Genomic DNA, 12502 nt, shown 5'->3' with positions numbered 1-12502 from the left:
AATCAGGGTAGGAATGAGGAGGCTAGAGCAGGGAGACCTCCATCCACCTGGGATGGAACAGGGTGGCTATCACGCCAGGAATGGCTTGAACCACTGGCCCGGGAAAGAGGGAAGAGCCAAAGGCAACAAACATCCCAAAGAGAAGTCCTAGCACAAAGGATTCCTTGGAGAGGGGGCCGGGTCAGAATTCAAAATAAACTTAAAATCTGGAAGGTTAGGTTGAAAGTCAGGGACAAAGTTGGGTTGAAGTTCTAGTGTGAGATGGTTATTGAGGCACTTAATCTGTGGGATGAGCCCCAGGCTACGAGCTAGAAGATCTGGAATCTAGGCTTTGGCTTTACTGCTAACTTGCCAAATCATTTACTCTGAGTTCAGCTTTCCCGTTTGTAAAATGGAATAAACAGTGCATCCTCCTGCAGTCCCCCGGGCTTACAGCAGTAAGAGATGGAAAACGAAAAACAACCAAAAAGCTTTGGAAAGTTGAACGCACTGCGCAAGATAAAGCAGTTTCTCCATCGCCCTCATCAGAGCATTGGGGCTGGGGCTGTGGTCCCCCTTTCCAAGGCCTGTCTTCCTCCTGTCGGCCTGGGGGCGCCCGCTCACAGGGCCTCTCTATCTCTATCGTCTCTATGGTTTTCCCGTCCCTGACCGTGAAGGCGGGAGGGAGTGGTCAGCATGCCTTTTCTGCTAGTCGCCCCCCTCTAGCCCACAGTCTCGGTGCCTGAGTCCCGCGTGCCGGCCGGCCGGCCGGGCGGACAAGCGGGCTCGCGGGGGGCGCGACGGGGGCGCGAGGGGGGCGGGGGGAGTTCCGGTTCCGGTTCTTTGTGCAGCTGCAGCAGCGGCTCCGGGGAAGATGGCGGCCCGGGCGGGTTTCCAGTCTGTGGCTCCGAGCGGCGGTGCCGGAGCCTCAGGAGGGGCGGGCGCAGCGGCTGCCCTGGGCCCAGGCGGGACTCCGGGGCCTCCCGTGCGAATGGGCCCGGCGCCGGGTCAAGGGCTGTACCGCTCCCCGATGCCTGGAGCGGCCTATCCCGTGAGTGGGGCAGGAGGAGGGGCGCGGCGTCCGGGGGCGGGGCCGAGCGAAGGCCTGGGAGTGACAGCAGTAGGGGGAGAAGTAGGAGGGACTCCCATGGGAGGGATTTGGGCACTGAGTAGGGTTGGGGAAGGCAGTGCGGAAGCATCCTTACCTGCTCCTTGGAGCATTGTTTCTGTGGGGAGTTGGGGTACAGAACCAGGGTGGTTGAAGTGGGGCCAAGGGTGGGCAGATGAGGGCTAGAGTGCAAAAGGGCTTGGGCCTCTCCAGTGCCCAGAGGAATACAGAAGGTAGCTGGCACATTGAGGTCAGCTTGCAAGGATATAGTAGCTGGCAGTACTGAATAAATGTGGAACTAGAAGAGGTGTCCAATGTGTCAGATACAACATAGGCTAGGAAGAATTTGCGTGTAATCTGGCTCTTGGCTTTCGAGTTGTATTCTCATAGAATCAGGACTGGAGCAGAGAAAGCTTCAGTTTTCTATATTTTAAAGAGGCAGAGGACTCTTCCCATTCTGCTCCATGGCCTCCCCCTGCCTCTCTCGCCTTGTTTCATTCAAATAACTCAAGAATCTCCCACTTTTCCTTTTTTTGGTGTGATTGGTTGGGGAAGCCATGACATTTCTGTGTCCTCTCCCCTCTGTAGAGACCAGGTATGCTACCAGGCAGCCGACTGACACCTCAGGGACCTTCCATGGGACCCCCTGGCTATGCGGGGAACCCTTCAGTCCGACCTGGCCTTGCCCAGTCAGGGATGGACCAGTCCCGCAAGAGACCTGCACCTCAGCAGATCCAGCAAGTACAGCAGCAGGCGGTCCAAAATCGAAACCACAAGTAAGATGACCCTTGGCATGAGGGAGGGAAGGGGCCTGTGAGAACTCAGGTGGTGGGAGTATCTAAACCAAGAAGTGGTGGTGCTATGTCAGCAGATGGTGCTTATTCTTGAGACAGCCTCATGTTGGTTGGAGGATTGGGGGTATATCTTTGATTTGAGAGAAGCTTTGCAGTCCCTTCACTTTACTATAAATGGAGGTGCTGACAGCCTGTTTTCATGTTCTAGCTAGTTCTATCCCAACCTGATAACAGTATTTATTTTGAACAGTGCAAAGAAAAAGAAGATGGCTGACAAAATTCTACCTCAAAGGGTGAGTCCAGGCTGTAGGTTTTTTGAGGGTGCAGTGCATTTGAAAATAGAGTTGATCAGCTCTATATACTTATGGTACCTTTTTGTTCCTAAGATTCGTGAACTGGTACCAGAATCCCAGGCCTATATGGATCTCTTGGCTTTTGAAAGGAAACTGGACCAGACTATCATGAGGAAACGGCTAGATATCCAGGAGGCCTTGAAACGTCCCATCAAGGTAATGCAGGTTTAGGATGAGAATTCAAAGGCACAGCTCTCCTTGGCATTTAAATTATATCTTCCCCTTCTGCCTACAAACTGAGAATTACATTAAAAGCATAAGAACAAAACAGCGGGGGAAAGGGGCTTTTGATATCTATTGTACCAGAAATATACCCTGTCCACATTTTTGCTCTTTACTGATCTCTCACCTTGGGAACCTCGTACCTTGCATAACTTTGTGCATCTGGTATCTCAGTGCATGCACTTACACTTGGGTCAATGGCCTGTATTCCTAGATGGAATCTCAATGCACCAACCCCAGGGACTGTATAGACAGCAAGTCAGTCTGTTATGAGTAATTTGGGGATTTGGGGAGACCTGTCTTCAGCATCAAACCACTGAAGCCCCGCTATCAATCCTGTTTCTGCCTTCCTCAGCAAAAACGGAAGCTGCGGATTTTCATTTCTAACACTTTCAATCCGGCTAAGTCAGATGCCGAGGATGGTGAAGGAACAGTGGCTTCTTGGGAGCTTCGGGTAGAAGGACGGCTCCTGGAAGATGTGAGTTCAGGGTTCATTATGGTTGGCGTCTAGGCTGGGAGCTGCTGGGAACAAGTATCATTGTCTCGTTGGCAGAAAGCCTGACTGGTGCTCACAGCAAGGAGAGGGTCACTGTGTTCTCTGTGCTAAAAGACAATGGTTCTTTGTGTTGGTTCTCACAGCTTGGCCCTTACTGTGGTATCATATTGAGAACTTTATTGTCCTGTTGTTTACCTTCCTCCTGATGCTGCTGGCCATTGAATTTAACAGTATGTGCAGATTGTTCTATTAGATGTGTGTGTGTGTGTACGTGTTTCAAATCAGGTGAATTTGCAGTTAGCATTTGAGGCCATGCTTTCCTCTCTTGAGTTCTTAAGGTCCTTGATTCTCATTGTGGCATCTCCATCTTCCTAACTTTTGTTGGAGATGTATCATAGTTCAAGTGGAATATATTTATCTGACAGGTCCTTTGTTGCTTTATGGGGAGCATCAGCTGACAGGTGAGAGCCCCCAAATTTCCCACTCCAGAAGCTCCTTGGGGAAGCTCACTTTGTCTTACATTCACTAGTTCCCTATTTTTAGCTGTTCACAGGCATTTTTGCCGGAGAACCAGAGCTCTGTGTCAGAGCCTCTACCTTCTCTATGTAGGTCCAGTCTGTGCGTTGGTGGTATCATTCTATCCATATAAAGCTGTTTTTGTTCTGGCTGCTTATTGCCCGTCATTCATTTCTTCTCTGGAACTTGATTTTTCTCTGTTCAGACTTGCTTTGTTATGTGCAGTGGTTTGACTTGACTTGCCTCATTTCCCTTGGGGAAATGAAGTGGATAAAGTCAGTGACCCTGTACATGTTATAGGCTGCTTCAGGGTTCTGTTGCTACCCTGACTTGTTCAATACCCATAGACATCTATCTTGCCATCTCCTAAGAAGTATTCAAAAGACATTTTTGAATTTTTTTCCTATTGCTCTTATGGGTTTCTTTTTTATGGGACTTTGTCTTGGGGAATTTCTTCCGTACTTTTCTAACATGAACTCTTCTTTCTCTCCCCTAGTCAGCCTTGTCCAAATATGATGCTACCAAACAAAAGAGGAAGTTTTCTTCCTTTTTTAAGTCTTTGGTGATCGAACTGGACAAAGACCTGTATGGGCCAGACAACCATCTGGTAGAAGTGAGTAGTTCTGCGCTCTAGACTTTAACTCTGTGACTGAAGGATGATAGACTTGAGAGCCAAACTTTCATGCCTAGGGAGAGAGGGACGTATAAAGGGTTACCCCAAGCTTATGGTATCACTATCATAGTCTGCACATTGACCTCCAGGTGGCACTAGCTGTTTAGTTCTGGTACTGTTTAGACCCAAGGGCTCTTGCAGTCTGACTTGTCCCACCTTTTTCATGTTACTATCCTGGTTGCTGCCACCACTTTAAAGTGAAATTCTCTTATATATGCCAGGCCATCTCTGCATATTAATAATGGTAAGATATAGTTATCCATACACTATTCATACTTTTTCCTGAGAGCAGATGCCGTAATTTAGGTGGTTAACTGATAGGGTGCTAGTCCTTGCCAAGGTTACCATTATAGATCTGGGACTTCTTTTTGGTCCCTGCTCTGTTTAGATTCAAATTCCAAATCATCAAGAATCCTTTATTATAATGCCTGACTATGCATATGTTCTGAAAATCATGTTTGTGACAATGGTCTTTGGATACAGTCAAAACCAGAATGAGATGGTCCAAAATTCCAAGTGAACTTAACCTACTCCTTTCTTTGCCAGTGTAGTTTCAGCCCCTTAACCTCAAACACTAAGAAACATGGGAAGGTCTTTATCATCTAATAAGGGAAGTAAGTCATAGAATCAAAAGAAATTTGTAAATATATTTAATTTAACTTAATAGCAGTGGAGCATAGTGATTAAGAATGTAGACTATAGAATCAAACACACTAGAGCTCAAATCCCAGCTTCACCATTTAGTGTTTGTTTGACCTCAGGCGAATTACTTTGCTCTTCTAAGCGTTAGTTTTCTTATCTGTAAAATAAGTTGATGTCTACCTTGTATGGATATTGTGAGAATTAATAAGATAATCCAAGTAAATGTCTTAGAGAAAGTAAGTTCTCAATAAATGATAGCTATGTTATTTTAACTATGCACATGTGTATTATCCATTGTGTGGATAAAATTATCACTGGAAATTCAGGCTAATTCAGATGTGACCCTGAACAGTTAGAATTAAAAAATTGATCTACTTAAACCCAAACAATAATCTCAAAGCTATATGCAGTTTTAAAAAATGTCTCATGCTATTGCTCTTCCAGTAGCCTCAGTAATCAAAGTTGAATATTCAGTCATTACAGAAGCTCTTCCCTCCCACCCCAGCTCTTCCTCTGGGAGAGCACCCCCTGACATCTTCCTCTCTGTAGTGGCACAGGACCGCCACTACCCAGGAGACAGATGGCTTCCAGGTAAAGCGGCCAGGAGACGTGAATGTACGATGTACTGTCCTACTGATGCTGGATTATCAGGTATTCTGTGGTGGCGTGAGGGGGTTCAGCTTTCACAGCCACATCCCATTGGCAGTCTGACATTTAAAAGTTTTAAGTCTAGTTGTAGATAATTTGCCACCAGACTTCAAGTTACTTAAATCTAGGGATAAGTTCTTAAATCATTTCTGGATTCCTCCTAGTGTTTTTCTATCCCATAAAAAGCACTACATCACTGTTTGTTGAATGACTTGAATGTAGGGTCACACTAAGCGCCCCAATCCAGATATAGACCCAACTCACTAGATTCACCTCTATATTCTTTTGTTCTCTGTAGCCTCCCCAGTTTAAATTAGACCCTCGCCTGGCTCGACTCCTGGGCATCCACACCCAGACCCGTCCAGTGATCATTCAAGCACTGTGGCAATATATTAAGACACACAAGCTCCAGGACCCTCATGAACGGGAGTTTGTCATCTGTGACAAGTACCTCCAGCAGGTAAGAAAAGGACCCATTCTTATGCTGGCGTCCACTGGAGCACTAGTTATACCCAAAATGTCAACTTCTTAGCTGCTTCCCCTCTTTCCCACAGATCTTTGAGTCCCAGCGAATGAAGTTTTCAGAGATCCCCCAGCGACTCCACGCCTTGCTTATGCCACCAGAGCCCATCATCATTAATCATGTCATCAGGTTAGCATGTGTATGAGAGGCAGTGGTGTACTGGAGCTGGTTTGTGCCAGCCCGTACCAGTTGTCAAATTTTCAGAAATTTTGCAAGCAGGTTAATCACAGCTGTTATTAAAATTATATAAATTTACAATTAAATGCACGTTAAAAATGAAGGTAATTATACTTAAAAACATCATTTCTTAATCATCGTTATTAATAGTTGTGTTTTTGAGGTTACTTATATCTATTGTGTCTGTATGGTGGAAGTACTATATAATGATGTGTAAACTCCTTGATCAGTGATGTAATGTTGAAATTAACCATATTGGGAATATGTAAACCACAGAAATTGGTAAATGCTACAGATCAGGGCTTTTTTTCCCTCATCTTTTGGAGAATCAATTGTTAGATATTTACCAGCTCACTGGTGATGGTCTACCATCTTTTCTGTGGATGGTAGGACATTCCAGGCTGAGAGTGCCAACTCCATTATCTCCATCCATGTTTTTGTTCAGAAGATAGATGACCAAGGAATCTCTAGGGAGATATAGAGTGAAGGAAGTCACTTCCTCCTCAAAGCAGCATGTCTCTGATTGGATATAGTGTCTTGGCCTTCTTTCCATTACTCCATATTAATTCCAATAAAGCTCTTCTTTTCTTTTGACCCTGAACAATTACTTAGCTGGTAGTAACTCCTATAATCTATCCATTGCATTAGTAGAAGCAAGTCTGTCCTGTATTCCTAGGCTTAAAGTTAGGCCACATTTTATTTTATGTGGTGTGGATTTTATCCGAATTTATTTTCAGGGTCAATTTCAGTTTAACAGGGAGAAAAATACACAAGATACTATAGTAGTGGTTTTCTTTGGAAAGAGCGGAACTTATTTTTCACTGAATATCTTTTGTACCACTTGAATTTTTACCATTCACTTTTTAAAAAAATCTATTAAGTTTTATATACAATAAATCACACCTATCAAATATAGCCTGTAGCTACCTACCACTGCAAGAAAGGTATAGAATGTTTCTGTCACACCCAAAAGTTCTCTTGTGCCTTTTGGCAGTCAACTCCTTTTCCTTCATTCTTGGGCCATCTTTTTTGACTCTGTGTGATTAGGTTTTAGGGGATAAGCCCTTTACAAGGCCCCTTCGGTTTTCTCCCTAGTGTTGACCCGAATGATCAGAAAAAGACAGCTTGTTACGACATTGATGTGGAAGTGGATGATACCTTGAAGACCCAGATGAATTCTTTTCTGCTGTCTACTGCCAGCCAACAGGAGATTGCTACTCTAGACAACAAGGTAGGCACCTCTGCACTAGGTCATTTAGGTACCACCAGCTCTCCATCATGGCTTCTAGGTTGCCTTTTGATTCTTGGTATTCAAAATACAGTGGTACCCCATATGTGCCAGGCACTGTGCTTGGTGCTGACTGGAGCCAGATACACATGAGTTCTGATTCTGGCTGTATCTTTTAATAACTTTGAGCCTCGGTTTCTGATCCATGAAATAAAGACCATATTTATAAGGTTGCTGTGAGGATTAAAAGAGACAGTGTATTTAAAGATATGACACTGGGTCTGGCACATAAAAACAAATGGTAACTGGTGCTATTGTTATTATCTTATTGTTATCTTTAGTTATTAGATGTAGTTTCTACAAGTAAAGCCAAAAGGAGAATAGGGAGGCTTTCCTGAAAGTGTTGCTGCCTCTACAAAAGCTTGAAGGATAGAGTGGGTTAACAAAAGGGTAGAAAGGAGAGCGGTGCTTTGGGTGGTGGGAGGCAAAGGACATTTGAGAAAGTGAGAACAGGATTGTAAAGGTCCAAAGATGAGAGAGAGCCTAGAATGTTCAAGAAGTACAAGCCTTTTAGTGTGCTAGATACACAGGGTGCCTGGGATGGGATGTTTTGGGAAAGGAAACTGGATAGGAAATCAGGAGCCTAATCATAAAGAAGCTTTAATGCAGGGAATACCCATTACTACTTTGTCCTGAAGACTGGAGGGGCTGGCGCTGTTTGTATTTTGAAGGATTGCTAGCAGGAAGGTGGAGAGTAAATTGTGAGAGGGGCAGATTTGGAGGCAGGTATTAGGCCTGTGCAGTAATGTCTGTAAGGTATGTGGAGGGCCTAAACTTATGGTACTGACAGTGAGGATGGAAATAAGTAGACAGATTTGAGACATGTCAAAGTGGAATTGAAGGGATTTCGATGCTGTTTAGATGGAGATGGTGGGGTGAGACATGAGGGAGGAGGCATTAAAATGACTCCCAGGTTTCTAGTTTGGGCAGGTAGTAGTATTCATTCAGATTGGGAACAGAAGGAGAAGCAAGTGTTGGGGGAAAAGTAGTGAATTTAGTTTTAAAGAGTTTAAGGTATGTGGGGTGTCAAGCAGTTGGATTGGTTGGAGTTTAGGAACTGGACTCTGGTCTGCAGATCGGGGACTCATTACCCTGTCGATTTTAATGGAAGACACACAAGTTGATAAAATTCCTAGGAAGAATATGGAGAATGAGAAGAGAGCAGAGAAAAAACCCCCACAGACCGTAGCTTTTGAGATAGTCTTCCATAGCACTTCTTTTCTACCTGAGAGTATTTTTGTATCCATTTGTGTTTTGGATTAAGTATTCACCATCTAGCTTTACCTAGAATGGATACTGGAGACTAAAAAGGAAAATGTCTCTTACTCGGAGTATGTCGAGTCACAGTGCAAATTACCTGCTGAATGAATGCTGAGAGCCAGAGCAGTTGGAGATCTGGGTAGTAGTGTCATTGCTAGGCAGCACTCTGTACCTAGGTTGAGAGAGGCACATGGAGATGTCAGGCACTGTCCACCATTTAACTTTGCATTTCTCCGGTTTTAAATTGTTATGAGCTTCCTTCCTCCTTTCAGATCCATGAGACAATAGAAACTATCAATCAGCTGAAGACCCAGCGAGAGTTCATGCTGAGTTTTGCCAGAGACCCTCAGGGTTTCATTAATGACTGGCTTCAATCCCAGTGCCGGGACCTCAAGGTAAAGATACCTAGTTAAGGGGCAAAGGGAATTAGGTCATCGAGGCACACATTTATTTGCCTTATTTCTTTGGCATCTGATAGAAGAGCCAGAGGGGTCAGTGAGGGAGAAGATTATCTTTAGCACATTTCAGGGTCCATTTTACAATTAGGGAAATGGAGATGAAATTATGAAATGTTTATCTAATACTTAATATGCTGTCACTGTGCACCATATTATATGGGATACAAAGTGGAAAACTTGATCTCTGTTTCAAAGCAGCATGCATTAAGTTTTGGGAAACTAGGTTAATAGGATTTAAAATGTAGTAAACCATGTAGGAAATTATTGGAACTCCAGAGTATCAATACAATAATTCAAAGGAGAAGGGAGATAGATGAGGCTCGAATAGTTGGGACAAGCTTCATGGAGATTTTGGGATTTGAGGTATTTTCCAGAGAAGGTAGCACAAGAAGCTTAGGCAAGAAGGTAGGAATGAGTACAGAATGTATTAAAATGTGCCTTTAGTTCTCGCCTATCCTGTGGTGACTGTGACTGAGATAGAGAATGAGCAGAGGAACAAGGGATCCAGAAAGGATCCTTGAACAAGGCAGTTACTTGTTCGTAGCAGGGGGTCACTTGGAGTAATATATTAATTCACAGTTTATTAGGGCTGCCATAGTACAATACCACCACTGGGTGGCGTAAACAACAGAAATTTATTGTTTCACAGTTCTGGAGACTAGAAGTCTGAAATCAGGCTGTCTGCAGGGGTTTTTTTCTTTCTGAGAGCTGAGGGAGGGAAAATCTGTTCCAGGCCTCTCCTATCTTGTGGTAGCCTTAGGCACTCCTTGGTTTGCAGAAGGTGTTCTCTGTTTGTCTTCACATCATCTTCCCTTTGTGCATGTCTGTGTCCAAGTTTCCCCTTTTTATAAGGATACCAGTTATATTGGTTTAGGCTCACGCTAAAGACCTCATCTCAAATTAGTGATCTGCAGAGACTCTCTTTTCTAATAAGGTCACATTCACAGGTACTAGGGGGTTAGGGTTTCAACATCTTTTGGGGAGATACAATTCAATTCTTAATAGGCATGAAGGAAGGAAACAGTATATTCTCTTTCTGCCCCCCTGCCATCTCCTTCAGACCATGACCGATGTGGTGGGTAACCCAGAGGAAGAGCGCCGAGCTGAGTTCTACTTCCAGCCTTGGGCTCAGGAAGCCGTGTGCCGATACTTCTATTCCAAGGTAGGCATCTAGGCTGCACAGGAGAAAATGACAAGGCAAGGGGTCTGTACCCCTAATGGGAGTCAATGTTATCAGCTGTCAACTCCTAGTTTATCTCATCTTCTACTCCTTTCGCTGTTTTCTTAGGTGCAGCAGAGACGACAAGAATTAGAGCAAGCCCTGGGAATCCGAAATACATAGGGTTTCTCCCACAGCCCTGATTTGGCTGCACCGATTCTTATGTGGGCCCTGCGCTGCCTGCCTCATAGCACCTGCCTTGGTCTTGCTCGGGGCCTTCCAGGGGATGCTGTTGGTTCAAGGACAACACCAGAATGAAGAGGGTCTCACATTTCTGTCTCACGAGACACCTATTACCCTCTTACCCCATCCCACCCCATCCCTTCCCACCCCCTAACTTCCCTTTGCCCCACAAAGTTCCCATGTGCCTCTGCCCTCCCCTGGTCTACATAGGACCTCTAGATAGTATTAGAGAGAGAACTGTAGTGGTAATCAGTGCATTGAATGGATTGGGCCTAAGGCCAAGTGGTCTTCCAGGGGACCAGCTACACTGATCCTGCCCTTCAGAGACCCAGGAGTTGGAGCTTCAGTCCCTTCTCCGAGACTCAGGCCTGGGGGCATCCTATAAGCTAGTTGATCTTGGCTCTCCTGGTAACAGAATCCAATTTCCTTCCTTCACGGGTTTGGAACAAACTCTCCCCTAACTTGTTGCCCTCTGGCACTAAAGGATCCCTGGCTTTTGGGCTCCACTGAGCCCCAGGTCAGTCCACAGCTCTCGGGATTGGTATGCTGTCTCAGTGCTTATTCCCTCATCAGGGGTCCACATCAGTATTGGAGTTCGTTCTTGAACGATTGCTCCCTCCTCCCAGCACACCCCCAGTAGCTGCTCATTTTAGGATTCTCTCCCATCTGTCCTAACCCAGGCATTTGGATGAAGGAATCTTGCCTTTCCCTGTCAGCCCCAGAGATCTAACCTGGGGTACTGTCATTGCCAGTGGAGGCTGTTTCTCTGCTGTTGCTTGGAGGTGTGACTCATTCATTTACTCCACCCTGCCTCCCCAATCCCTACATGGAGAAACAGGCTTAAAAATCAAACGGGTAATAGCCCTGGGCCATCCCTGTCTTCCTGTTCCTTGTCCGCCCTGTTAACACAGGTGATTTATAGGGCACTGAGGAGTGAAAGGCCTAGGGCTGGAGAATAGCTCTGAGTTGGGTTTGTGACTCCACCCTTTCCCTGCCTCACAGGATTGTGACTCCGAAGCCCCTGCCCTCAAAGCTTCAGACCCCTCAGGTAGCAGCAGGACCTTGTGATCCTGGCCCCTTGGAACTGAGATGGTTTTGCATCTTTCCAGGAGAGCCTCAGATTCTTCCAGGTTGTATCACCCCGAGTTAGCATACCCCAGGCTCGCAGACTCAAACACAGCAGGGTGGGAGACAGCTGGGCATAGAGGGGGAATTCCGTTCAGCATGGGCTCTAAACCCGCAGAACTGACAAAGCCCCTGCTTCCCCACCCCCTCCTCAGGCTCCTGCGAGCACACACACCCCCAACTCGGTATCCTTGTCTGTTCCACACTGAGAACAGCAGGATTTTCTCCCCATCTTCCCCTTCCTGCCATTATCCCACCCCTCCCTTGAAAGCTTCTTCCCACAGTGACACTGGTCAACCTCTGTCTTTGGGGCTGGAACCATGAGAAGGAAGCTCAGCACTCCTACACAGTGTCTCTGTTAAAGATAACTTTTTATTATCTGAATTATTATGTTTTTTCATGGACCAAAATTTTTTTTGTACTGTCCCCTTATTGATGTCACCCAGTTTTAATAAAAGAATCTTCCGAAGGATGAGTCACCCTACCTACAGGGAAGACCCCTTCCCTGAACTCTTTCTTCTCCAGTACCATTAGCCATGCTTTTGGTGTTTGTTCATTTTATTTAACAACTATGGAACACCTGTTGTGTGCCAGCTGTGTGCTAAGCACTGGGGATATGGTGGAAAACATGGTTTATACCCTGTGAACTTCAGGTCCTCACCTTAGAGCTTGCTCTGTCAGCCCCAGTGGTCCAAGCAGGGTAGCTGCTGGTGGGATCACTGGGTTTCATCGTTGGGTCTGAGAGTCCTGACGAACCCACGCTTTAGAGGAGTTCCACTTCTCAGGGCTGCTCTCTAGATCCTGGCCAGAGCCTACACCACTAAAAACATTTTTGTTC

The 12502-nt window shown here is 45.6% G+C and overlaps 1 protein-coding gene across 1 annotated transcript; it reads left to right on the top strand.

Annotated features, from left to right (window-relative positions):
- Window positions 1-726: 726 nt before the first annotated feature.
- On the top strand, window positions 727-12197 carry SMARCD1 (SWI/SNF related, matrix associated, actin dependent regulator of chromatin, subfamily d, member 1). The gene is made up of 13 exons (XM_016151822.2): window positions 727-1030; window positions 1676-1863; window positions 2132-2174; window positions 2268-2390; window positions 2812-2934; window positions 3965-4081; window positions 5333-5434; window positions 5730-5891; window positions 5986-6083; window positions 7227-7362; window positions 8952-9074; window positions 10198-10299; window positions 10426-12197. Exons 1-13 carry the CDS (start codon window positions 854-856, stop codon window positions 10477-10479), a joined length of 1548 nt encoding a protein of 515 aa, XP_016007308.1. The 5' UTR covers window positions 727-853; the 3' UTR covers window positions 10480-12197.
- Window positions 12198-12502: the final 305 nt, after the last annotated feature.

This window comes from Rousettus aegyptiacus, unplaced genomic scaffold (genome assembly GCF_014176215.1).
Source record: "Rousettus aegyptiacus isolate mRouAeg1 unplaced genomic scaffold, mRouAeg1.p scaffold_m13_p_2, whole genome shotgun sequence".
NCBI lineage: Eukaryota > Metazoa > Chordata > Mammalia > Chiroptera > Pteropodidae > Rousettus > Rousettus aegyptiacus.
The sequence above is the reverse complement of the archived record's forward strand: the minus strand, read 5'-3'. Positions and strand labels throughout refer to the sequence as shown.

Bases quoted from the DNA above. Each gene is read 5' to 3' on its own strand.
- SMARCD1 (XM_016151822.2), top strand. From the start codon at position 854: ATGGCGGCCCGGGCGGGTTTCCAGTCTGTGGCTCCGAGCGGCGGTGCC. The intron at 2,391-2,811 runs GTAATGCAGGTT...TGCCTTCCTCAG, and splicing joins CCTTGAAACGTCCCATCAAG to CAAAAACGGAAGCTGCGGAT. The intron at 10,300-10,425 runs GTAGGCATCTAG...CTGTTTTCTTAG, and splicing joins GCCGATACTTCTATTCCAAG to GTGCAGCAGAGACGACAAGA.